The sequence below is a fragment of the Podarcis pityusensis genome (assembly GCF_964106645.2).
Source record: "Podarcis pityusensis genome assembly, chromosome: 11".
Lineage (NCBI taxonomy): Eukaryota > Metazoa > Chordata > Lepidosauria > Squamata > Lacertidae > Podarcis > Podarcis pityusensis.
Window position 1 is genome coordinate 47,959,806 of NC_138036.1, and position 27,866 is coordinate 47,987,671.

General features: G+C 43.3%; 1 protein-coding gene across 4 annotated transcripts in view; it reads right to left on the reverse strand.

The window, feature by feature from the left end:
• The window catches only part of ZNF608 (zinc finger protein 608), a gene marked incomplete at its 3' end in the record, with an annotated part of 135,059 nt that overhangs the window by 80,979 nt on the left and 26,214 nt on the right, over nucleotides 1-27,866 (reverse strand). The window contains exon 1 of one of the 4 annotated variants that reach the window (XM_080972281.1): nucleotides 17,610-17,825. The exons of the other annotated variants lie outside the window; for them this stretch is intronic. Coding sequence (XP_080828407.1) covers nucleotides 17,610-17,624 — 15 coding nt within the window. The 5' untranslated portion in view covers nucleotides 17,625-17,825. Of the gene's footprint in view, nucleotides 1-17,609; nucleotides 17,826-27,866 lie in introns of those variants that run through there. 4 annotated transcript variants of the gene reach the window in all.

A 27,866-nucleotide genomic window follows, 5' to 3' on the forward strand; every position in this document is an offset into this window, starting at 1 on the left:
ATAGTGGGGTATAAATGCTGTAAATAAATAAACACTGTGTTTATTAAAAAATGTTAAGACACTTCAAGATGGTGTCCTAGTCACAAAATATTTTGCTCTTCAAAACCAAACAGGACTGTTTCAACCGTGTTACTGTAAGAAACACTGACAGGCGATGTTTAACTTTCTGTGCTGCCTGAAGGAGTTCGATGTTGCTACAGAGATTAAATGCTCTTATACAAAAGAAGGCGGCGTAACAGAAGAATTGTGAGGGATGGCGACAAATGCACAAAGTATAACAAGCCAGTCTTGATTGAGGCCTCTGGATTAGAAAATAAAAGAAGCTCTGCAAAATGACAAGAAACCAGACACTTGGTCAGTCTAGAGAAATGTGTCTATGTAAAACTACAAGTTTCCACATGTGGATTGATTCCCCAGTAGCGAGGAACTCTGCATTCAGGTTTCAGGCTTCATATTGCAGTGCCAGAGTTTGGAGAAGCAGACCTAATAGGTGGTCACTGATTCTAGATTTGACAGCACTGCCCATATCTTATCAAAATATGTGAATTTATGTTCCCAAAGCACAGTGCCGCTCACACAATATTTTGATAATATTTTAGGTGGGGGAGGGGGGAGTTATGATCCACTTATGGTCTCCTGGATAAAGACCACAAGACAGAATCCCAAATGTGTCATGCATACTTAAATTTCTCTAAATTGTACCCATGTGCAGAAGTAGCAGCCAGCATTAAAGAATTAGTCTACTTCTTCTAAATGTCTTAAAACTTTGTGAAATGGTCTATTTTCTCAAAACAGAAAGAATCCTTGGAATTCTAGGATGGAATGGTTGCTGCAATGAGCATCCTATTTGTTTGTGAATCCTCTGTGCTTATATTGACTTATAAATAAAGAGAATGTGGCTTGAGTAAATGGCCTCAGCCCAGTATACCTGAAGGAGCATCTCCACCCCCATCGCTCAGCCCAACTCCGAGGGTCTTCTGCTGGTTCCCTCACTGTGAGAAATGAAGTTACAGGGAACCAGGTAGAGGGCCTTCTCGGTAGTGGCGCCCGCCCTGTGGAACACCCTCCCTTCAGATTTCAAGAATTACACAACTTTTAGAAGACATCTGAAAGCAGTCCTGTATCAGAGGGTTTTTAACGCTTAATGTTTTTATTATGTTTTTGGATATGCTGTAAGCCGCCCCGAGTGGCTAGGGAAACCCAGCCAGATGGGCAGGGAAGAAGAAGAAGAAGAAGAAGAAGAAGAAGAAGAAGAAGATGATCATCTATATATGAGAGACACTAACCCAGTGCAATAGTGTATCATGGGAACATCAAATCCCTTCCAGCCCTAAAATGCTTTTGAATTATGGTGCTGGAGGAGACTCTTGAGAGTCCCATGGACTGCAAGAAGATCAAACCTATCCATTCTTAAGGAAATCAGCCCTGAGTGCTCACTGGAAGGACAGATCCTGAAGCTGAGGCTCCAATACTTTGGCCACCTCGTGAGAAGAGAAGACTCCCTGGAAAAGACCCTGATGTTGGGAAAGATGGAGGGCACAAGGAGAAGGGGATGACAGAGGATGAGATGGTTGGACAGTGTTCTCGAAGCTACCAGCATGAGTTTGACTAAACTGCGGGAGGCAGTGGAAGACAGAAGTGCCTGGCGTGCTTTGGTCCATGGGGTCACGAAGAGTCGGACACGACTAAACGACTAAACAACAACAACAAAGGAAAGAGAGCGAGGCAGATACAGAGCAGTAATGCTAAACAGGAAATATGGCTCAGTGGATTTTTGATGTCTAACATACACATTCAAATGCGCAGACACAACACATGTTACAGACCTTCCTAAACGGTACCAGCTCAGACGACAAAAGAGGGATCAGATCTGAGTAATCTCAAGGCAGCCAAAAACAAGACCCCCTTGAGCATGAAAAGCTAGCATGTCAGGAGAAATGCGCCAGAGTGGGTAGGGAGGAAGCCAGTGTGCCCACACCAGCAGTCATAAGGAATACTCCGTCTACCATGTGCTACTTTTACACATGTGAAAGGGGAACCATTTCCTGAGTCAGAAGTAAATGGGGCACCCCCAAGTTTCAGACAAAAAACATGCCCTGCTTGAACTCCTTCCTAATTTCAAACGCCGCTCAGAATGTTGCTATTATCATTGCTTCTTCAAAGATCACAGGGTTAGCAAACCCAATATTTTGTTTTATTTGGTTGAAAGTCCCCAAAAGAACTCGCAAGGCAACGTACGAGGGCTGAAAAGGCAGAAGCGGGGAAGGCAGCCATCTCAAATGGGGGATGGGGAAGGGGAAAGGTACACAAGTCTAACATCTGCTGGTGGCAGTCTGTCAAGCTGAGGAAAGTTAATGTCAAGAACAGACGCTTTGCAGTTCCTCGCTGTTATTTTTGCATGATTATTCCCAGGTGTTAGGGCATGCTGAGCAGTAGCCTTGCTATTTATCACAGAAGAGGTTCCAAGGAGGAGAAAGAGAGGGGGGAAAACACAAGCTACACTTGAAGGCAGGTTAGTTGTACAGATTGCAGCAGTTCTATACACAGGCAGCCTTAAAACCCTACAGAAATATGCGGCAACGTTTTCTTTCCTCGCCTTATTTCACGAGCTTTTGGGGACCTGATTAGCAACGAAAGCTACTAAGTTTCAGAGTGTTGTGCTTGGCAGTTTTCCATTGCCCAAGTGTACGCTTGCATCAGGCGGCGATGGCCCTTCTGTACTAGAAAGCTGACTGTGAATACCTGCCAATAAATAGACTAAGCGCCCTAGTGAGCACTTTTCGTTCTGAACATGATGCACACACTAACCGTCCCCACCCCAATAACTCATGGAGAATAGGTCAGAAAAGGAATATCACCATTACTAGGAAGACAGCTGTGATCTTTCCTTTATGTGCACAGATACTCCTCTATTTTCTTATGCTATTCCAGATGCTAAAATTAAGCAGGGCATTAAAAAAAACAAAAAACCCAGTCTATCCGATGTTCTCGCAAATCTCCAGAATTACAATCCTGGAGTAATAAAATTCCACCTCTCCTGTAGGGATTTCCTGCCCAGCAGGGTGGATTCCACTATATACCACAGGAGTTCCTGTAGAAAAGACACTCCTTTCCTACTGGATAGGAGGAAGTGAAGAGATTCAAATGCCAGATTTCCCCATCTCCTGTGGGAAAGCCACTTACACACACACACACAAACACATACGTCTAGGGCAAAAAAAAAAAAAAGGAAGACCTTTTGAGCTATTTGAACTCATGTTCCATATAAAAATAAAAAATCTGATTTAAAAAAACCAACTAAAAAAATACTATCCTAATTACAAGATTTCAGAAGTACGTGTCTATGGATATTTATTTCACTTTCTAGCTTCTACCATATTTTTGTAGGCTTTGTTCCAGAAAAGGCTCTTGCTTTTATAGATGGCATTTAAATAAATGAGCAATCCTTTAATTCAGGGTCCAAGGAACTAAGGCTGGGTACACGCTGCACGCGTGTAGTTTTTCTCCATCTGGGACTAGTCATGTTTACTCTCAATATGCTGCTTTCAATCAAGATTGATTCTAGATCCTGGCATCCACAACCATGAATGTGGTTACTTGGAATGTGGCCGCCGAGACCATATAACACTGGTCCTGAAAGACCTACATTGGCTCCCAGTACATTTCCGTGGACAATTAAGCGTTGGTGCTGACCTTTAAAGTCCTAAACGGCCTTGGCCCAGTATACCTGAAGAAGCATCTGCACCCCCAGCTCAAAGGGCCTTCTGGAAGTTCCCTCCCTGCGAGAAGTGAGATTAGAGGGAACCTGCTCAGTAGTGGCACCCGCCCTATGGAACGCCCTCCCATCAGATGTCAAGGAAATAACTATGTGACTTTTAGAAGACATCTGAAGGCAGCCCTGATTAGGGAAGTTTTTAATGACTGGTGTTTTAATGTATTTTTAATAATCTGTTTGGAGCTGCCCAGAGTGGCTGGGCTGGGAAGATCTGGCCAAATGGGCAGTGTATAAATGGTAGATGATGATGATGATGATTGAAAACCCTCCCGAGGTACCACTGTATATAGCATAAGTTCCACTAAACCTTTCCTGTGAATATAAACCTCTCAAACTGGGAATTATAAGGCATCCTTTGCAAAATAACAATCTAAAGCCTTTTAAACTCTGTATCGGAGGGTTATTGTTTTTGTTTGCTATTATGATATATATATTTTTGTTTTTATATTGTAAACCACCCTGTGATCTTTGGATTAAGGGTGGCACGGAAATTTCATAAATACATAAATAAAATAAATCTCCCCAATGGGATCAGGTTTGCCTCAACAGTGGGATGTTTTCACCACCCACTGAAGACATACCCGTTGACCCATACAGTGGTACCTCGGGTTAAGAACTTAATTCGTTCTGGAGGTCTGCTCTTAACCTGAAACTGTTCTTAACCTGAGACACCACTTTAGCTAATGAGGTCTCCCACTGCTGCCGCACTGCCCCTGCACGATTTCTGTTCTCATCCTGAAGCAAAGTTCTTAATCCGAGGTAATATTTCTGGGTTAGTGGAGTCTGTAACCTGAAGCGTATGTGACCTGAAGCGTATGTAACCCGAAGTACCACTGTACTTTCTCCTAATATTTGCTATTCTGATGATTTTACAAATTTGGAGGATGTAGTATTAAATTAAGTCAGAGTAGACCTATTGACAATAATGGACCTAACTTAGCAATGTATGTTATTTTCAGTGAGTTTACTCTGAGTAAAACTTAGTTGACTGCTGCCCTGAGTGATTATTTTTATTGACTATAGTTTTGTTTCATTACTGTGTGAGCCACTTTGATACTTCTTTCTGTAGATGAAAAACAGTACAGAAATACAAATACACAAAATTGGAAATGAAGTGGATCCAAAGGTCCAGGAATGCAACTGTGATCACAGGTACCATTGACTTCCCTTGCCCATTGAGTTCAGCGAGACTTACTACCAAGTAAATGTGCACAGAATTGTCTCTATCACACACTCATCCACATATCCTACCCTTCCTCTCGAAAGAGCCCATGGAGGCAAACAACAAGTAATAAAATATCTTTAAAACAATTCCAGTACAGATTGATACTGGGTAAAAGCTCAAGTTATAAAGCTTGTTGAAAGAGGAAGGTCTTCAGCAGCTAATATGTGGTGCGATGCCTAAAAGGAGGTAAGTAGAATCATTGAATCATAGAGCTGGAAGGGACCCTGACCATTATCTAGTCCAACCTCCTGTGATGCAGGAATATGCAGCTGTCCCATAGAATCATGGAATTGTAGAGTTGGAAGGGACCATGAGGATCATCTAGTCCAACACACTGAAATGCAGGAATATTTTGCCCAACGTGGGGCTTGAACCCACAACCCTGTGCTCTACTGACCGAGCTATCCAATCGAACCTGCAACCTTGACATTATCAGCACCACATTCCAACCAAGTGAGCCATCCAACTCAAGGTTCACTTAACTCACAGAATCACAATTCCATTTTGCTCTCCTTCTGACTACAGTGGTACCTCTGGTTGGGAACAGGATCCGTTCTGGAGGCCCGTTCACAACATGAAAAGAGCACAACCTGAAGCGCTGTATCTGCACAGGTGTGCGGCGTGATTTGGCGCTTGTGCGCATGCACAAAGCGCAATTTAGCGCTTCTGCGCATGCGGCGAAACCCAGAAGTAACCCTTTCCAGTACTTCCAGGTCGCCGCAGGATGTAACCTGAAAGAACGTAACATGAAGCAAACGTAACACGAGGTATGACTGTATTCACAATGATTAGAAATACAGTGGTACCTTGGTTCTCAAACTTCATCCTATTCCAGGAGTCCATTCAACTCCCGAAACCATTCGAAAACCAAGGCGTGGCTTCCGATTGGCTGCAGGAGCTTCCGGCACTCAAGCGGAAGCCGCGTCGTACCTTCGGCTTCCGAAAAACGTTCGCAAACTGGAACACTCACTTCCGAGTTTGCAGCGTTTGGGAGCTGATTTGTTTGGGAGCCAAGCAGTTCGAGAACCAAGGTACCACTGCATGGGGGTAACAACACTTCTGTAACTCTCCCTGCTTAAAATAAAAAAGCAAGGAATGGCGTACTAGGTGTGATCAACCATTACACACACACAAACACACACACACACCCCTCTGTGTATTCTCCACTGCTTAGCATTCATTCCTTGCTCTGCTCATCAAGGGGCGAAACGCTACCACACTTCATAGAAATTTCAATGTTTTGCCCAGCAAAATGTAAATAAGCCCAACCTAAACTCTTGTAAAATCATGAAATGCCGCTGGCAGTTTTATCAAAGTGTGTAGACGTGTACAGAGCCTTTGAAGAAATGAATCTGCCGTTTAGCAAGTGTGATTTATAAGCAACACTGATTTTAGCTGGGAGATAACACGGCTGTCTAATCATTAGTAGTCAGACAACAGCCATGTGAACACATCAATTATGGGCCAATGCCAAAAGCCCTTGAGATCCTGGAGATTAACAGCCAATCCTCTGTTTTACAAGTTCACATCAAAAAGAATATTAATAAGAGGAGGGGCAATGTGAAAGCCTGTCAGACGGATGCAGCCACCACAACAAGGCATTCCTCCCCTCTTGCTGTGCTTCGAACTGGCCCATGAAAATAGCTGGCATCAGCTCCTATGCGGGGATCTGCCAATTTTCAGAAAATGTTTTCATTAACATATGGGAAGTTGTAAAAGGCTGCAGCAGCTCTGCCTTGTGTATTAGCAACAGCAATGCCTTTTGTGCCTCTCGCTTTAAAGCACAACAATTACACAAGATTAGTTCTTATTAAACCCTCTGGAAAATAAAAGCCCAGCACAAATATGAGAAATGTCACCCTATCCTTTTCAGACAAAAATCAGGAGGCTTTGCAATCATCATAAATTGAGTGGTCTCTTAAGCATGCATTTTACAGTATTGGCAAGTGAACTGAAATGACCCAATAAAAACGACCCGGTTTGAAAGTCTAGGGTCAGAAATATATCAAGGCGCCAGCATCATTTTTAAACCTCGACATCAAATATATTAGATGCTAGCTAGCTGTTCACTTGAACTTAGGACTTGAATAAACCTAAGGGTCATATTGTCTGCATTGTATTAAAACTATAGTACTGTATTGGCCTGAATATAAGCCACACTTTTTTTTCCAAATTCCGACCGTGAAAAGTTAAAGTGCGGCTTAAATTTGCGACCTTACAAAAATTGGCTTTTACGATATCGCTGCTGAAACAGACATACGGTAAAACGGAATGGGTGTGAGAGCCTGAGGAATTTTAAGGGAGCAGCTTATATTCGGGTATTGTCTTTTTTCTCCTCCCCCTCCCCCGCCTTGAATTTTAAAGGTGTGGCTTATTTGCGGGGGCGGCTTATATTTGGGCCAATATGCTTGTATTGTCATGTCTGGAATTCATTTTAATCGACTCGCAGTATACTTTTTACTATTGACGCAAATCACCTTGGGACCTTTAGTGAAAATCAGCTTATAAATGTCTAGGAAATATATAAAACAAATAAGTATTTCAAATTACACGGTTGCATTTTCCCAACCCCCATTCACTTCCACATCCTTTTGGGACACAAGTATGGCCAGATTTATTTGATTGTTCGCAATAATCCTTTGACTATACTAATCTTCCCAAATTTCATGGTTTTGAAGGGTTCGCCTATAAGATATCATCTCTTTTTAGTTGGTAACTGATATTAAAATACAGCCAGAAGCCTCCCATGCTTATGGTTTGGGAAATCCTCGTAACAGTGTTGGCCAACATTGTGCTTGCCAGATAATCTGGACCTCATCTCCCATCACCCCTGACTATTGGCCATGCTGTCTGAATTTGGTGGGAGGTATAGATGTTCACGGGACACGGGTGGCGCTGTGGGTTAAACCACAGAGCCTAGGACTTGCCAATCAGAAGGTTGGCGGTTCAAATCCCCACGACGGAGTGAGCTCCCGTTGCTCGGTCCCTGCTCCTGCCCACCTAGCAGTTCGAAAGCACCTCAGAGTGCAAGTAGATAAATAGTTACCGCTCTGGCGGGAAGGTAAACGGCGTTTCCGTGCGCTGCTCTGGTTCGCCAGATGTGGCTTAGTCATGCTGGCCACATGACCTGGAAGCTGTACACCGGCTCCCTCGGCCAATAAAGCGAGATGAGTGCCGCAACCCCAGAGTCGGTCACGACTGGACCTAATGGTCGGGGGTTCTTTACTATAGATGTTCACAGCATCTTACAAGCTTTGCTTCCTCTCCAGTAGCCCATATGAATATGCCTGACATAAAATATTGTCAGTAACACTAGCCCTTTGCTTGTCCTCATCTGATGCTCTAGTCATCTCCAAGTTCCCAGTGTGCACCATTCTTGTGACCTCTGTTTGGGCACCCTCAGTACTGGGGTGGGTGCAGAATGGAGAGGACCAGAACACTAGATCAGGCATCCCCAGACTCGGCCCTCCAGATGTTTTGGGACTACAACTACCATCTTCCCTAGCTAACAGGACCAGTGGTCAGGGATGATGGGAAGTGTAGTCCCAAAACATCTGGAGGGCCAAGTTTGGGGGTGCCTGCACTAGATAAATATAAGTGAGGACGAATACCTCCCATTACCAGAAATGGCTGGGCACATTGCTCTGCAAGTTTGGCACAGGGACAGCATAGTCAGGTGGGGGAAATTATGGAAGGAATACAAGCCAGTGAGGTATCCCTCAGTGAGGATATAATTATATGCACAAAGGGTTCCACGTAGCTCAGTTGGCAGAGCACGAGCCTCTTAATCTCAGGGTCCTGGGTTCAAGCCCCACATTGGGCAAAAAAGTTTCCTGCAATTGGGGGTGGGGTTTGGCCCCTCCTGGTCCCTTCCAACTCTACGATTCTATGAAAAGCGAAAGACTGTGCCAACAGAAACGGAATTGCGACCACGATTCCTCTTCAAAAGCGTCGCTTTCTAAATAAATCTTATTTTGTACTTAACCTAACTTTGCCTTTAATGTGTCTCATACAGGAAAATAAACCACATGTTAGAAACTGTGGGGGAAATCTATGTTAAATCCATCATTTCTTGCTCTGTAACTGAGTAGCTATGCAACTGTCATCGCATGGCACTTCAGCTGTGCTGAAGCAACGCTGACTAAACCAAAGGCCTCTTTCCGCACTTACCATTTATAGTGGTATAGTTGCGGTTTGGTACCGAGTTTCCAAGAGCCAATTTGCAGGTGATTGTCTGCACTTTTGGTCCCATACTGCTGTTATTAGAGAGTGAGTGTGAGGTTTTCTTTCCACACTGAGGGTGGGGTGTGCCTGAATTAAGAAAGTTTCTGTGGTTGTAGTCCCATCCTTATATACCATCATATTCCTCCAGCCAGTAAGTGTCATGGGTCATGAGCTTGCATATACAAATAGCCCTTTTGAAGCTTGTGTGTGCGTGTGTGTGTGTGTGTGTTTAATGCCTAGTATTCTGAAATTCTATTTTTTAAAAATTAATTTTTATTGCATTTTAAGATTTATCATAATCACAATTTCCATACATAATTCAATAAACTCAAACCTTGCTCTATTCGAGCATCGACTTCCTCCCGCCCCTTTTTCTGACTTCCATACATATTTACTTTATTCTTAGCATTTCTATAGCAACTTTTTTACCTGCTCTCTTGTTTTTGAATTCACCACTTTAGATGTAAATCAGTTCCTTATATTCTCTTTACAAAACATTTCAACTCAAAGCTACAAACGTTTTCAAATGTTTACACTGTTCTTTCAAACATACTATAAATTTGCTCCAGTCCTTTTGAAACAGTTTAGTATTCTGAAATTCTAATCTTGTGGGAGTAGGGCAGGGGCCAGCAAACTTTTTCAGCAGGGGGCCGGTCCGCTGTCCCTCAGACCTTGTGGGGGTCCGGACTATATTTTGGAGGAAAAAATTATGCAAGAGAACCACAAGCCCCAGTGGCTGCTTACCTGTGTCTTTCGAGCGGCAGGGGCTGGCGGCGATGGGACTATGAGCATCGCGCAAAAGGGCTCCAGAGAGGGGCTGCTTAAAATGGCGGCGGCTCAAGCACTGCTGCTGTTGCTGGCACCAACAAAGCCCAGCCCCCTTCCTCCTCTAGGCAGGGCAGGAAGAAGCCAGGAGGAGGGAGGGAGGAGGCGGCAGTGGCGCCGTGTGAGGGAGAACGTGCGCCCTGGCGATCCATACGGCGATTTCTAGACCATCCACGGGCCAGATCCAGAAGGCAATTTTGCCTGATCCGGCCCACAGGCCTCAGTTTGGCTACCCATGGAGTAGGGAGATTAGAAGGTGAATTTACAAGCCTTGCATGAGCATTTGGTGAAGCTGGTTGTTGTGCTAAAACTGTGCCTGCTGCTAATGACTACTGCAATGGACAGTGATTCAATTCCATTGTCTCTTGTCTTCTATATCTCACAAACTGAAAGCTCAGAGGGAAGTGGAGGAAGCTATTAATTATTATTACTGTTAATTGAATTTATATACTGCCCCAAACCCAGAGGTCTCAGGGCGGTTCACAGAACAAAATCAAAATATAAAACCACAAAATAATCAAAATAAAAGTAACAACGCATTAAGAGCCTCCCCAAACCCCATGTTTTAAAAGAGCATTGGGAAAGTTAGATGTTTCCCAAACCATGGGCACTAACTCTCAGCTCCTCCACACATTAATCTGGACAATGTTTGTACACACATGCCACAAATGAAAATACAGTGGTAACTCGGGTTAAGAACTTAATTCGTTCTGGAGGTCCATTCTTGACCTGAAACTCTTCTTAACCTGAGGTACCACTTTAGGTAATGGGGCCTCCCGCTGCCGCCACGCGATTTCTGTTCTCATCCTGAAGCAAAGTTCTTAACCTGAGGTATTATTTCTGGATTAGCGGAGTCTGTAACCTGAAGCGTCCTTTACAGATCTTTCGCAAATAAATATTTTTTAAAACCCAGCCGCTATACCACTATGAAATGTAATGGCAGAAATTGCCTAAGCTGAGAATTCAGCTCCCTCAACTAGAAAGCAATTTTGTGCTCACTGAGCATTTGAAGACAGTTGCTTTTTTACCTTGTATTCCTTGGGAAGAAACAAGTCACAATCTTAGCGCTAGGGTGTTTATTTATCCTCAAGTGACAGAAGAAAATAATTATACTATCAGGGTGGTAAAGTCAATGTTAATTCAAGATTCTGTGGTTGCTAGTTTAGGTGTGTAATCATGGAGCAGAAACTTAACTTTGGGAGGTAGCAATTCTCAATGAGTCCCCCCCCCCCAATTATACTCCATCATTTGCTATCTGAAGTCACTCACAGATCACTGAGTCCTGGCTATTTTGAACTCCATTAGCCTACCCAAGGTTGTTAAGTAGCAATTACATAAGCGAGCACCAAGAATTTCTCCCGTGCGCTTGTTTGCAGGAGGGTAGTGCAGGAATTAAACAAAATAATCAATCTGCTAAAAACCACTCTATAACGCTTCCTAATAATGATATGTTAATGAAATATATTGGCTCAAATTACAGGGGTCATATGCAGCTGTTGAACTCAATTTCCAAGGCTATCTATGTCACCACATTTCTGGTTTATGAAGGTTTTCAGTACAAGGTGATGAACACTAAACGCTAATGAAAGTAATCATCAATGACAAGATTGCAGCTTTGTATACTGAAGCAGAACAAAACAATGCAAGCTGAATTCTTTTGAAGGCTAAAAGGATCTGCATTATGGCGTGGCATGAAAGCATAGTCACATTGGAAGAGCAATTCTATACATGTCTTTTCAAAAGCAAGTCATGCTGAGTTCAATAGGGCTTATTTCAAGATAAGTGTGCATAGCCTTAGTACACTACTGCTGCTCTATATGAAAAAGCATATTCCATTCTTAATCCTACTATCATGATCCATTTTATGTTAATACAAACATCTTGTCAATGCTGAATGCTAACAGCTTTTACATCACCAGCTTGGTGGTTGGAAGGGAAGGGAACGCTTGTGGAGCAGAACCCCTGAAATACGTTTTGATCACACACTACAGCCATGAAAACCTTAAAAAGTTTGCAGAATAATCCTGGACAACATACATTGCACATTCAGTCTTCAGAGTAAATCCTGGTGCTGTGAACAAGCATAAAGCTTGATCTAGCAGACAAATTTCACAATTCAAATTATGACTAACTAATATTATCAAGAAGGCAGCCCAAGCTAATTATTCTAGTTCCCACCAACATCTCAATCCTACAAATTTACAGCACCCAGATCTGCATAGCATAATGAAAGGTGGTCTACAGGCACGTTTGGCAAATCCTCACTGTCATCAACTCCTGCCCGGAAACCTACGTCCCCAATGGAAGGATGTGCGGATCCAGAATTGGCCTCCACGGGCAAAGGTAAAGGACCCCTGGACGGTTAAGTCCAGTCAAAGGCGACTATGGGGTTGCGGCGCTCATCTCGCTTCAGGCTGAGGGAGCCGGTGTTTGTTCACAAACAGCTTTCCGTGTCATCTGACCAGCATGACTAAACCGCTTCTGGTTCAACGGGACACTGTGATGGAAACCAGAGCGCACAGGAAGGCCGTTTACCTTCCCGCCACAGTGGTACCTATTTACCTACTTGCACTGGCATGCATTCAAACTACTAAGTTGGCAGGAGCTGGGACAGAGCAACGGGAGCTCACTCCATTGCAGGGATTCGAACCGCCGACCTTCTGATCGGCAAGCCCAAGAGGCTTCATGGCTTAGACCACAGCGCCACCTGCGTCCCTTGGCCTCCACAGTCACCCGTGGACTCACTGTTAAGACCATATTCATGGAAGACAATCTTATTCAGCTACGAAGTAAGAGGAAGACAGTATAATCTACTTTGCAAGTAGAGCAGTTACCCAACTATTCAAAAAGCTTCTGTTAAGTCACCCATCCAGCTCAATTTCCTTCATCTGGGAAAAGAAATGAAGTAACCTTACAATGCTGGGTAGGTGAGGTCACCTACCCTGCAATTAGCCCAATAGTTCACAGCAACTTCCTGCAGCGGCAGTGAGTCACATAGGCTGAATTGAACCTTTGTGAATGGCAAGCTGAGACAGTTGCACTCCAGTGGTGGAGTCTTTGCCACCTAATCATTCTGGAAATGGAGACCATTAGGCACCAAAACAACAGTCAAACACTTAGTTAACAACAGATGCAATTCTAGTCTTCCATATTTAGAAAACACCTCAAGACCCCCTGGGAAGAATCACACGTCCTTAATGGTGTAACCTGGTTTTGCAAAAACTGCAATTTCAGCAACACAGAATTTCAAGAAATTTGTACTGTTTTACTTAAACCCGAATGTGATTTCATGAGCCAAATTATGGCAGGAGTGCTTTAGCCATACACCGCTAATGTGATTTTGACCACTGTGATAAGCCTGCCAAAATGACAAGGACAAATGCTCTTAATTGTTTATACCTTTGCCATACTTAAAGGTAGCTGGCAAAAGCTTTGGTTAAATACTGTGTGTGTGTGTGTGTGTGTGTGTGTGTGTGTGTGTATTAAAGTACCTAAAAGGGACCAAACTATACGCTCATTAAAATATGCTGAGCATTTCACATGGCGTTCTTTTCACCCTTGCCAGAGGTTTGGATACTACATTCTGCAACACATTTATTCCATTTATGCAGCAAGTATTTGGCCTTTATTCAAACCCACGTAATTTACTGAACAGTACTCCACCACAGAATGTCATTTGAAAGCTCTAGAAATTTATTCAGAATTAAAAGGCAGTTACCATTGTGTGAATACACTGTTTTGGTGGTTGTTTTGTGTGTGTGTGTGTGTGCGCACGCAAAAATATTCTTTAAAAATTATTTAAAAGCCTATGCCGACATTCTAAAAACATTTACAAAAATAGAAAAATAAAATCATGGTACTATTTACTAACTGTGGAAAGTCACTAAGAGTCACAGTCTCAAAGTGAAAGAAATAAAAAGGGCTCCTCTCAAAGTTAGACTGTCATCCACGCCATAAATATCAAGCAACGCTGAGTTCCAGAAGCTATCATACAAAAGGCTCTGCCTGGCATTAGCCCTACATTCCAAACAGAGGGAATCAGGAGCAGGGGATAACCACACCATTTGGGCTATACAGTGGACCCTCGGGTTACGTTACCTTCGGGTAATGTAATCCTTAGGTTGCGAACACAGCAACCCTGGAAGTGTATACTTCTGGGTTTTGCCGCATGCGCAGAAGCGCTCTGTGCACATGTGCAGAAGCACTCTGTGCGCCATGCGAGTGTGCAGAAGGGCACCTCTGGTTACGAAGTTTTTTGGATGCGGCCGGGCCTCCGGAACGGATCCCGTTTGTAACCGGAAGTACCACTGTAATCCTATGCACACTACAATCCTATAATCCTAGTTTGACTGAAGAGGATTTATATCTTCTCTCTCACACTCTATCACACACACACACACACACACACACACACACACTTGCATGGTTAGAGTATTGAACTCAAAGACCGCCACCTTGAATTGTGCCTGGACATAAACTAGCAACCACTGTAGTTCACGTAAGACCAGTACAGTGGTACCTTGGTACTCGAACGGCTTGGCTCCTGAACAAATCAGCTCCCGAACGCCACAAACCCGGAAGTGAGTGTTCCTGTTTGCAAACGTTTTTCAGAAGCCGAACGTCCGCCGCAGCTTCCGACTGAGTGCAAGAAGCTCCTGTAGCCAATCAGAAGCCACACCTTGGTTTTTGACCCATTCTGGGAGTCGAACGGACTCCCGGAACAGATTAAGTTCGACAACAAAGGTACCACTGTATTGTACTGCCCTGGTGGCCCTAGAGTTGGGATGTTGAGTTCTTCACTAGCTGCAGTTTCCAAACCTTCAGCCTTGCTAATGTGCACACTTGTCGTCCTCCGTAACTGGAAAATGTGAGTGAACAGAAAAGTCATCGTTCAGCTTCACTGTGATATATGTGACTAATCAGAGCCCTCCTTGTGCGAAAGAAGCAAACACGGATAATGTTGCTCAGACTCCTATCACGACAGCTTTCAGCTGATTTGAATTCTTTGGGCTCAATCATATAATTTTTCTGCAATCTCTGCAGCGGAAGATGACCTTTCTTATCCCACATTTGCTTAGGACAAGTGAATATAATTTGACAAAATATAGATGAGGAATTTTTTTTTCCAAATGCATTAGGGAAATGCAAATTCCCTGGCTCTGTTCTGCTGGAGGGAAGGCTTCTTCTGTCCAAAACAGCTGACCCAGAAAGTGTCACATTTTCATAAAGCATTTCAAGCACATTTAAAAACATCAATTCAGAACTGAGGGTGGCTGGACCTTACCTGAATGGGATTTACATAAAGATAGTTATTTTTCTTCCTAAGTAGTTCCCAATTTCAGAAATCCAACTTTTGTAAAATAATAATAATAATAATAATAATAATAATAATAATAATTTTAAAAAATGGAAGCTCAGATTTCTGACTGGGGTGACAGTGGTCCTTTCTGTCAACTTTTCTAGGATTGCTGATGGGAAAGAAGAATCCAAGATCCATGCATTCTCCCTTCTCTTTCTGTTTAGTTACACAAGTTGTAAATTAAATTAAACTTGAATTAAAAACAAACTTCTGCAAGTGCAGAACCGTTAAAAATGCCAAAATGAGCAACTAACTGACTAAAACTAAAACTAACTGACTGGCTAAAAATGACTGAAAATTCAGGTACCTTTCTGGGAAAGAACTGAGACATTCATGGCAAGAAAGACACTTCAACATTGCCTTATTCAGAAATCTCTACTTCAATAAAATGCTTGTTGTTATTCAGGGCTTGGCAAATGGCACTGCCATCAAATATTTGAAGAAGGAGAACTGTGAAGAATAAATGCTATCTGGAAATAAAAAAAGGCTTGTACTTATGTGGTGCTAATGGCCATCTAAAAGGCCAATGTGGAATGGCTATATATTCAGATTCACAGCAGCAGTTTCGCTGGAAGAACCATAGATCATAATCTGCAGCCATCTTAAGAAAATCTGAAGTCTTTGCCATCTGAGCAAGGAAGAACTGCTAATAGGAGAATTTTAAAGATGTCAAAGTTTATTTTAAGATTAGGGAGGACATTTTCAAATATTATTACAAAATTGCACAGACTACCATGTGGCGTGTTTCAGTAATAAATGGGTGAGGATGGAAGAAATCTAAATATGCCAGAAGTCTAAAGAATCCAGATCAGGGTGTTTTATGACATTTTTCACTCCATTTATCGCAAGGGAGGGCGTTTATTTTTTAAGACATATAAGGCTTTAAAGGCGGCAACCCAAAAACACTTGTTAAGGAGCAAGATTAACTGAACACAGTAGGACTTACTTCTGTGTAAAGATTCATCGGATTGCATTACAAGGAGGTTATTGACTTTGGGAGGAAAACAGCATATAATTTTATTGTCGCTTGAGGAATTCTACATTAAAGAGTATAAGCCGGACAAAAAATGTTCATATTCTGAGTTTGGGGATTAAAACCGCACCCAGCACAGCAAACAACACCCTTGTCTTTTCAAATTATGCATTAATTTTTTGACTAAGTAATATATGAAACCAGCTTGACAAGGAATGCATTCTCTGATGCATCAAACCGTCAAAACTCATTTCCCTCCCTCAACTAAAATCGCTTGTCAGTCAAGGCCACTTAAACCAGGAGCGAAGCATATCTTCTGCAGAGTGAAAATGATATCAGTCATCACTCCGGTTAACTCCCATAATTTCTCTCTGTAAACATTTAGAGGGGAAAGTTCTAGAATGTCGTGATGGGCTTGTGCCAGTTGAAACTGTCAAGTTCAACGGCAGGTTAACTGTAAGCTGGGAAGGAGGGGGGGAAACTGTCTTTTGTTTCATCTGAGACTTCTACTGTATATCTCTTTCCTGTGTCAATACACACAAAGGGGAATAAATTAAAAACAAAGCAAAATAAAACATTCTTGAGTTTGAAAGAGAAGCTGTAATTCTATACCAATTCTTCTGAGCCGAAAACTGCGCGCCCTGTTGCCAGAATTGGCAAAAGGTCATAAATAGTTTAACTGCCAGACATCGCTGCACATAAATTCTGGTGCCAGCCTTTATCGTTGCAGATTTTCACAATACAGAAACTGGCACAGGCCTAAAAACCCTGATGACTCAAAACCCTCTGAGCATCTTTAATATAGTTGTATGATAAACATCTAGAGCTGCTTCCTAAAATGAAGAACGAGAAAAGAATGTTTTCAACAGCAGCCCAACATAAATAAATTTAGCCGGGGAAGCTGTAGCCCAGATCCTGTTAACTACATGCCAGGAAATTTGGCTAAATTTCTAGTAGGCTGCTGCTAAAAAGGCAGGGAAATGGTCCCAATTAAAAACTGGGCTTCCCGAGCCCTTTAAAATTCATTTAATTTAGGCAGCTTTCTTATATGGATTTCGTATCAAGACCCCGGTTGCTCTTCTTGCCCTCAACTCAAATCCCTTTGACGCCCCACAGAAGATGTGGGGCACAATATTTCCCTTTCTGCGGCACACATCGCACTGATGGCGTTAAAAGTTTGTCACCGCACGGTGACATCTCAATTCAATATTTGCACTCAAAATCTTACCTCCAAGAGCCTCATCTTTTCCCCCCGAGACTACAAATGCCAACTGACAGTCAGACAAACCAACTGATCTCTCAGGAGTGCTTGCAGAGTGACTGGGAAACGCAGAAAGAGGACTGGAGTTTACAGTTTACAGTTGGTCAGGTTCTGTCTCTCTCTCTCCCTAAGGTTCTTTACTTCACGAGCTGCAGAATATGCCGCCAGTCTAGACTGCACAGGCACAGAAGGGCTCTCCAGGCATCGTTCTTACACAAGGTGCATTCCCAAATTCTGTAAAAAGGGTGTGGGACCAGGCAGGGAAAACATCTCTGCCTGCTCCACCCTCACCTTCCTACTTTGGAAGGGAAGATCACATGCTCACGATATTTATTATAAGCAGGAACCTGCACGATTGGAGTTCCTGGTCACACCAAAGCTTGCAATTCCCCCTTTGCAGGTCTTTGGCACAGACAGAAACATTGGGTGTAGGGCTTGCTTGCACGCATGACCCCGTGGCACTTTTCAGTGTTCACAGCAAATACCTGAGCAGGGTTAGAGGGGTGACACCTTATTGCTGGCCAACAGAATGAGTGGTCTATGTAACTCTTGAAAAACCATCTGGGATGTCAGAGAAAAATCAGATTGGGGTTGTTAGCATAGAAAGGCACACATGCTGGGAAACACAGGTGAGCAGAAGGTAGTTGTGCTTAGATCAGTGTTAGAAACTCAGAAAAAAAAGCTAGACGCCAAATGGCTACTTAAATCAAGGTTATACCCACCAAAACAGGATGTCTAATTGCCATTTTGGGGCAAGACTGACTGTTCAAATGATGGACTGACTGTGATTCTCAGTTAAACACCTGGCTAGTTCAGATGACTGCTTTTGAATTATGGTGCTGGAGGAGACTCTTGAGAGTCCCATGGACTGCAAGAAGATCAAACCTATCTATTCTTAAGGAAATCAGCCCTGAGTGCACACTGGAAGGACAGATCCTGAAGCTGAGGCTCCAATACTTTGGCCACCTCATGAGAAGAGAAAACTCCCTGGAAAAGACCCTGATGTTGGGAAAGATGGAGGGCACAAAGAGAAGGGGACGACAGAGGACGAGATGGTTGGACAGTGTTCTTGAAGCTACCAGCATGAGTTTGACTAAACTGCAGGAGGCAGTGGAAGACAGGAGTGCCTGGCGTGTTCTGGTCCATGGGGTCACGAAGAGTCGGACATGACTAAACGACTAAACAACAACAACAGTTCAGATGACAACCTTGAGCTAGGATAAGAATTTTGAGAATTTAAAGAAGAAAAGTCACTTGATCCAGGGATATTCTGACCTCTTTTTCTGAATGGTGACTGCTCCTGCTGAGGCTGCACAGAAAAAGCAATTTGGTTCCATAAACTCATTCTGATTCTGCAGATAAAATATAAGTGATAGAATTCTACAGGATGGGGTATAAGTGTGTGTAAACTGCTAAGATCCAAGGATCCCCAGGCATGCACCTCCAGATCGTGGAGATGTCAGGCATCATCCTGGCGCCCACGCACCTTCACTTGGTCGCAAGTGGTTGATAGTCAGGTGCGAAATGCTCCTGGCTAATTTTGAACATTGGGTTAGGTTCAGTTTGCATGCTTCCTGGAAGGTAAAGGTAAAGGACCCCTGGATGGTTAAGTCCAGTCAAAGGTGACTTTGGGCTCATCTCGCATTCAGGCCAAGGGAGCCGGCATTTGTCTGCAGGCAGTTTTCCAGTTAGTATGGACAGCAGGACTAAACCGCTTCTGGCACAAAGAGACACGGTGACAGAAACCAGAGCGCACAGAAACACTGATTACCTTCCTGCCACAGTGGTACCTATTTATGTACTTGCACTGGTGTGCTTTCGAACTGCTAGGTTGGCAGGAGCTGGGACAGAGCAATGGGAGCTCACTTCGTCATGGGGATTCGAAACGCTGACCTTCCGACTGGCAAGCCCAAGAGACTCAGTGGTTTAGACCAGAGTGGCACCTACATCCCTATGCATCCCAGAAGCATCTGGTTGGCCATGTGAGAAGAAGATACTAGACTGGATGAGCCACTGCCCTGATCCAGCAGGTTCATCTTGCGTACTTATGTATAGAGGCCATAGCCATCCTTTGGGTCCTGAAATACCTAAATTGGCTCCCAATACGGACCCCCATTGTTCAACCCGGACACTGAGGTCCTCCTCCCAAGGGCCTTCTGGATGTTCCCTCACTGTGAGAAGTGAGGTGGCAGGGAACCAGGCAGAGGGCCTTCTCAGTAGTAGCGTCCGCCCTGTGGAACACCCTCCCATCAGATGTCAAGGAAATAAACAACTATCTGACTTTTAGAAGACATCTGAAAGCAGCCCTGTTTAGGGAAGTTTTTAACGTTTGATGTTTTATTGTGTTTTTAATATTCTGTTGGGAGCCGCCCAGAGTGGCCAGTGAAACCCAGCCAGAGGAGTGGGGTATTAATAATAATAATAATAATAATAATAATAATAATAACAATAATTAGGGCTTTAAACCACTATGGCTGCTTAATATGCTGGACAGCTCCTTTCCCAACCGCATAAAGGTGTTGCATGGTGTTATCTTATGTGTCTTCCTAAACACAGCTCCATACGATGTTGTGCTGTGTTGTAAAACTTTATTATTTCAGGCAGTTGGAAGAGAGGAACAGATGGGAAACCGTAAATCTGAGGAGAAGACAGGAGGGAGTATGGAAGCTAGGGAGCCTGTATAATTTGATATGCACAAAGCATAAGTTTGCATATTTAATTCATGTATATGTATACAATCGAAATCACACATTGCAAAGGACTCACACATATTGAAAATTATTCTCACGGATTTTATATCAAAGCGTATACTGTTATATAAGGAAATAAATTCCACTGATTCCCATGAAATTTCATTAAAAGTAAATGTGCTTAGAATTGCGGTGCTAGGTCTTAAATATTAAAATACATTTCAAATTGAGACTTAAATGATAATTTCAAACAAGTCGTCAGTAAAATGTATATTCCTAAATTCTTAATAATAAAATGCAAAGTAAGTGATCCGCTGTATTAGATAACTGTTGTAGATGCTGGTTGTTCATGACAGGGAGATTGTAGATTTGAAATTATTCGGAAATAATTATTTAGGGGAGACTTGCTCCTCCTCTTATCTCCCAATTCACTCCTTGTGCACAGATTTGTCTTCTGATTTAAGACACCATGCAGGGGTGCTACCCCTGAAGTCGAACGGAATCTGTTCCGAAAGTCCATTTGCCTTCCAAAACATTCATAAACCAAGGCGCAGCTTCTGATTGGCTGCAGGATGCTCCTACAGCCAATCAGAAGCCGCGAAGGACGTTTGGGTTCCAAAGAAAGTTTGCAAACCGGAACACTCACTTCCGAGTTTGCGGCGTTCGTGAGCCAAAACGTTCGACTCGCAAGGCGTTTGAGATCCAAGGTACGACTGTACTTGCCTTCCAGCCAAGTTATTTTCTGCAACTATGAAGAAAGATAAAAGCTATGCCATGGCAGGTAGGACCCACAGATTCACCATAGGTAAATCTCATTCCACAAGAGCTATTACAGTTGTGTCCACACCATCCACAACACTGCAATCACCTAATTCACAGGTTAAAAGCTCAAACTCGCTTGCATGAGAACAAGCCCCACCAAGATCAGTTGAAACTTGCTGTACAATTGCAGGACAATTGCAGTCTCCTATCTTGAGCAATGGGGACGCGGGTGGCGTTGTGGGTTAAACCACAGAGCCTAGGACTTGCCGATCAGAAGGTTGGAGGTTCAAATCCCTGCGACGGGGTGAGCTCCTGTTGCTCAGTCCCTGCTCCTGCCAACTTAGCAGTTCGAAAGCACGTCAAAGTGCAAGTAGATAAATAGGTACCGCTCCGGCGGGAAGGTAAACAGTGTTTCCATGTGCTGCTTTAGTTCGCCAGAAGCGGCTTTGTCATGCTGGCCACATGACCCGGAAGCTGTACGCCAGCTCCCTCGGCCAATAAAGCGAGATGAGCGCGCAACCCCAGAGTCGGTCACAACTGGACCTAATGGTCAGGGGTCCCTTTACCTTTATCTTGAGCAAGAAGTATTTTATAAGTGTGGGATCTCCAATGGCCATACAGTACTCCAACACAAAAAAATCTGAATTATTCCTCAGTTACTTCCTCATCTGTATATTCGATTATAAACAAGGACCTTGACCTTGCAATCAGTGGTGAAGCCTATTTGGTGCTAGAGCTCTGTGGGAATAGAAAGCTTTGAAATTTAAGTTTAAATATAAATTTTAAAGATGTTTATTGTGTGCGATCACCTTTTCTCTGCTGTCTTAAATAGAATCAGCATGCTAGCTCCTCCTGGGAGTTCAAAGGAACTAAGCAACTGCAGACGTCTGGGTTCAAGGCTGGTTCAAGAGAGATTTTATATTTCGAGAGACAGTCCTCCCCCCCCCCAGTCTATTTTTAAAGAAACCACTGCTCTATTTATTTCACACTGCAAGAGAACACTTTGCAACATATAATTTAATGATTATAATCTGCAAAGTATGCAAAATAGGAAAAAAATATGCCTATAATTTCATTTGTTCCAATGGCTTCCATTTGTTATAGTATCAGGAGGTTTTAAAAATGGAAAAGAAAAAAAAACCCCACAAAGACAGGGCTCAAACACCTGTCGAGATAAAGCCAGTGGAAAGCTGTAATTGCCCAGAGATAAATGGCAGTTATCTATTTACAAGTCAATATTATCTAAGTGACATATCCAACCAGCAATCAGCCCACAATATATATTCACAATTCAAGGGGACAGCTTCCTTGTAGGGCAAAGGATCTATTGAATGTCCTTGCAAAAAAATATAATAAAATAAAGAACTCGCTCAATGATAAATCAAAGTTAAGTCTATTTCCAGGAGCATTTCTGAATATACTGCTCCAAAAATATAACATTGACAGTAATAAAGTCCTGTTGAAAAGGGACTGGCTTACAGGGGTTTTTTATGTATATGCTTCGGAGCTCTTCCGTGCCGCTAATTAGCTAGGCTAGTGGAACAAAAGTCAATTTATGCAGTTTCCTCCTTCCTTTGTTGGGAGGTGGAGCTAAGGGGAAAGAGGGAGAAGGTTTTGCAGGCAAGCCAAATTGCATTTCAGAGAGACAAGTTTGAGTGAACGCATTATGTTTGTTCAGGTTAACAGCAGTATTCTCTCTCTCTCTCTCTCCTCTTTTTAAATTCAAGCCAACAAAGGAGGCAAACTCCATTTGCCAACAACTGGTGCCCCTGACTTGTCAGGCTCCTGTCAGGCAGCAAAAGCTGGTTGGTTTTTTTAAAAAATTGTGAACACTACCCTCCCCCCCCCCCGCCGCCCTTTGTTGCTTTCTCAAATATGCACTTTGCTCAGCAGTCCTCGCTATTAAACAATTCACTTTTCTCTCCCCTTGGCTACTCTGCTTCGGGAGGGGGTAAAGAAAGCAAAAAAAGCAAAAAACAAGAACACGTGGTCACAAAATATAAAGCTAGACATTCATTTCCTGTACCTCAGAGTCCTATACTTTCACCTCCTTGTCCGTTGGATTTGGCTACCAAATAGGTCTTAATCTGTAAACAAATGATTTGCTCTACAATTAAACCATTCATCTTTTCGTTTTCTCCCTCCCCCCCCCCTTCTCTGCCTGCTTGGCTGTAATCCAATGTACAGGCTCATAGGTTCTTCTGTTATTGCCCGTGCCCGTGATGTTTAAAAGCAATAAGCTCGCGAAGAGTTTATAAAAACTATGAGGCATCACCAAAAGCATTTTATGCCTCTTAGAACCCGCATGGCTTCTGTTGAAAGTTTTGCTTTTGTGTTTGTGTGTGTGTGTGTGTGTTTGTGTACATAGTACTCTATGCTCTAAAGCAGGCATAGGCAAACCTGGCCCTCCAGCTGTTTTGGGACTACAACTCCCATCATCCCTGACCACTGGTCCTGTTAGCTAGGGATGATGGGAGTTGTAGTCGCAAAACAGCTGGAGGGCCTAGTTTGCCTATGCCTGCTCTAAAGTAAATTTAAAGCATGCAAAACGATGGCCCAAAATACTAGGTTTATGGATTCAGCTCTGTGTATGAAGCTTCTGGGCTGTTCATATGGAGTCCTGGCAGAAAAAAGCAGCAATAATGTGGATTTGCTGCTCAGCTGGTTAAGGGCATTTGGCAAAACTAAATCTGTGACACCTTGTTTAGGGCTGCTTTAGGAGAGACGCATGGGGTTGTTTGTGCTTTTCCCCTTCAAACTGCTTTGGAAACGACACCCCCCCCCCCCATTTTGAAAGAAGCTTCCCATGTGACATTTCTCAATTTGAGAAATATAAGCACTCCCTTGGGGATAAAGAACAAGTTGGGCTGTTCTTCGGTTCCCAGCTGTAGTTCCACATTCCGTAAGGGATACAGCTTATTGCTCTACAAGAATTGCCCCTGGCTAGATGAGAGAGAGAGGGAGAGAATGTGTGTGTATTTTAAAAACCAGTGTGGAGTGCTCCTATTCAGGCCTTCGGCCATGTCCTTGTCCCCCAGCCCATGGGAATAAAGAGGCTTTAGGTGGGGGACGCGGGTGGCACTGTGGTCTAAACCACTGAGCCAATTGGAAGGTTGGTGATTCGAATCCCTGTGACGGGGTGAGCTCCCGTTGCTCTGTCCCAGCTCCTGCCCATCTAGCAGTTCGAAAGCACACCAGTGCAAGTAGATAAATAGATACCACTGTGGCGGGAAGGTAAACAGCGTTTCCATGCACTCTGGCTTCCGTCACGGTATCCCATTGCAACAGAAGCGGTTTAGTCCTGCTGGCCACATGGCCCGGAAAGCTGTCTGTGGACAAACACCAGCTCCCTCGGCCTAAAAGCCAAGATGAGCACCACAACCCCACAGCCGCCTTTGACTGGACTTAACTGTCCAGGGGTCCTTTACCCTTTTTTTTAACCTACAGGCTTCAGGTGATCAGTGCAGCCCATTTGTGGGAAGAGTCGCTCTTGGGCATCACCACCCTCTGGAATTTACAATGAAGATATGGGCGAGGTGTCACCTTGCCAAGCATCATAAAAGGGAGGATTTAACCAGGTGTTTTAACAATGGGGAAGGCCATGCCAACTAGCTTTTAGTCACTCTGTGAGGCTTTAAAACAAGGATCTCGGTCAGAATTGAGATCTGCCAGTGTCAGCCCTATTGTCCATGGCTCATAGGCACACAGTCCTTGAGCTTCCATTTCTCATTTAAAGGTAAAGGTAAAAGGACCCCTGACCGTTAAGTCTAGTCGCGGACGACTCTGCAGTTGCAGTGCTCATCTCGCTTTACTGGCCGAGGGAGCCGGCATTTGTCCGCAGTTTTTCTGGGTTATGTGGCCAGGATGACGAAGCCGCTTCTGGCAAAACCAGAGCAGCGCATGGAAACGCTGTTTACCTTCCTGCCAAAGAGGTACCTATTTATCTACTTGCACTTTGACGTGCTTTCGAACTGCTAGGTTGGCAGGAGCAGGAGCAGGGACCGAGCAATGGGAGCTCACCCCGTCGCGGGGATTCGAACCGCCGACCTTCCGATCGGCAAGCCCTAGGCTCAGTGGTTTAGACCACAGCGCCACCCGCTTAAAGACCATGTTGCCCCTTCTTCTATCCCTCCCCCTCCCTGTTAACAGGGGATGGAAGTCAACTAAGTCTGACTCAAAACAGACCTATTTAAATTAATGAGCCCAACTTAATCATGTTCATTCATTTCAATGGAACTACTTGGGAGTAGAACTTAGCTGGTCATGCCATCATTGTCTTTTCAAGTCTTGGTCCCATCGTTTCCTTAAGCTCTTTTGTCTTTCACAATAAACACCCACCCAGCCCTCTTTTCTACATAGGCTGGCCTGTTGCAAAAGAGGACCTCTGCACCTTTAGCAATAGCAAAAATGTCAGCAGGTCTCTCATGCCAGATCTGCCTGCTGAAATTCCCTCTTCAAAACAACCATTAAAGGTGCAGGAGCCTGGTCCTCTTTTGCATCTGGACAACCTAGCTCTACCTACTCTTCCCTCAAGCTCCTGTGTCTCAATTCTGCCTTGTCCTTTCCCATTCTGGCTCGGACACTCCCTTCCCTGCCCTTAAAAACCTCTGCTTCCTGGAGTCCCTTACAGCTTTCCAGAGCTCATTCTCCAGTGTGGCATAATGCCAAGGCTACTAGACTTAGAATCACAGAGTGGAAGAGACCCTAAGGATTGTCTAGCCCAAATCCTTGCATATGCAGCTGAACCATATGGGGATCAAACCTGCAACCTTGGCATTATCACCACCATGCTCTTAACCAGGGGTCAGCAACCTTTTTCAGCCATGGCCGGTCCACTGTCCCTCAGACCTTGTGGTGGGCCGGACAACTTTTTTTTTGGGGGGGGGGGAGAATGAACCAATTCCTATGCCCCACAAATAACCCAGAGATGCATTTTAAATAAAAGGACACATTCTACTCACGTAAAAACACTAGGCAGGCCCCACAAATAACCCAGAGATGCATTTTAAATAATAGCACACATTCTACTCATGTAAAAACACACTCATTCCCGGAGTGTCCCCAGGCTGGATTGAGAAGGTGATTGGGCCGCATCCAGTCCCTGGGCCTTAGGTTGCCTACCCCTGCTCTTAACCAACAGAGCTGAGCTCCTTGAGCCAGGAAAATCTGGGTGAAAACCTACAGTTAGCTATGAAACTCCACTTGCTGCTGTTTGGGTCAACCACTAACTGTGGTTGTCTGTCTAGCAAAAGCCTCACGGGGCTTTTAAAAAGTGATGTGCACTATCCTTGCCTCTTTGTTAGGAGGGCTGTGGAGAAAATATAAAATAACTGAATATAATACGTCAATGTCGGTATAATACCTCCAAGTCCTTTGGTCCTGTGGGAAATTAAATTCAAAGCTGAACTCACCCCTTACTTCCTTGGAAAAAAGTTTGGCTGTTTATATAAATGTTCTTTGTTGACAATGTCATTCCTTCAGTGGCTAACTCATGTATTTGTGAACACTCTAGTACTATATAATAGCAGCATATCCGGTTGCTGCCACGGACTTTGCTACCACAAAATCACAAAGCATTTTAAAACCTGGATAGGAACTTAATGAGAACCTTAAAAACTTTTCAATTTAGCTTAACACTCTACATTGCTGGACAGCTTAGCGAGAAACTCAAGCTTCCCTTAAAAAAGTGATATACATTTAATGAAAACACTGCACAGTTTAGTAAACAAACACCTGTTTGTTTCTTATAATAGATCATCTGTTTTCACAAGATCACTTTTGAATGTGATCTTAAATGCTTTCCCAGAAGCTAAGACTCTCTCCACAGCCACCAACTGAATGAATGTAAGTCTATTCTGGCGGAAAAGTATTGCAATACCAACTACCATGTCAGTCTAGGTTGTTGTTTTTTCCTGTTTTTGGAACTCTTTCCCCCTATAAATAATAGAATTATTGATGACACTCCAATAACGAAACGTACAGGTGGAAATCTCATTTATAAATGACAGGTACTTAACAATATCAACTTCAACAGTTTACTTCCAATGAAATTCTGCAAGCCTATTTAAAGCCTATTACAGCTGCTGACATCAATCTGCCAACTCACAGAGCTGTATGAAAAATTTACACCCCTTAAATTTAGCCACTGTTTACTTAAATGCACATCTTCTCTCCAGATAAGCTACTTGTGTTAATACAATGCAGGAAAAATGCAATCTTCCTGTCTCTAAGCAGTAGAACCCTGCAGTTCCCTCAGACTTGTCGCTCCAATCAGAGCCAGCTGTTTGCAAGCTGCTAAACATCTCACTAATGGTTAGTTCCCATATATATATATATACATATATATATATATATATATATACATATATATATATATATATATATATATATATATATAATGAATTCAAGTTTTCTGTATCACAGTGTATCCACTTAAAATGAATACAGAATTACAATGTATATGGAACGCCTCCGTAATAGCCATGTTGCTTAAGGTCTCATTTGTAAGCTATAAGAGCCAATAAGAAAATAAACACGGTAACAGTAACACTCTACCATCTTACTGCCATTATAGTAGTTGTACGGGGAAAACTTTACAGAACTGTACACCATGGTTTTTCCCCCATTCATGCATACTCTACAAGAAAAGGGATATTGAATCCCAGTTCACTGAACCTCCAGGTCTCGGATTCTACACACCACAGCACCAACTATCCGTAAAGTTGTGGATAGATTTGATATCAACATAGTAATAAAAGTCATAGTTCCTCTC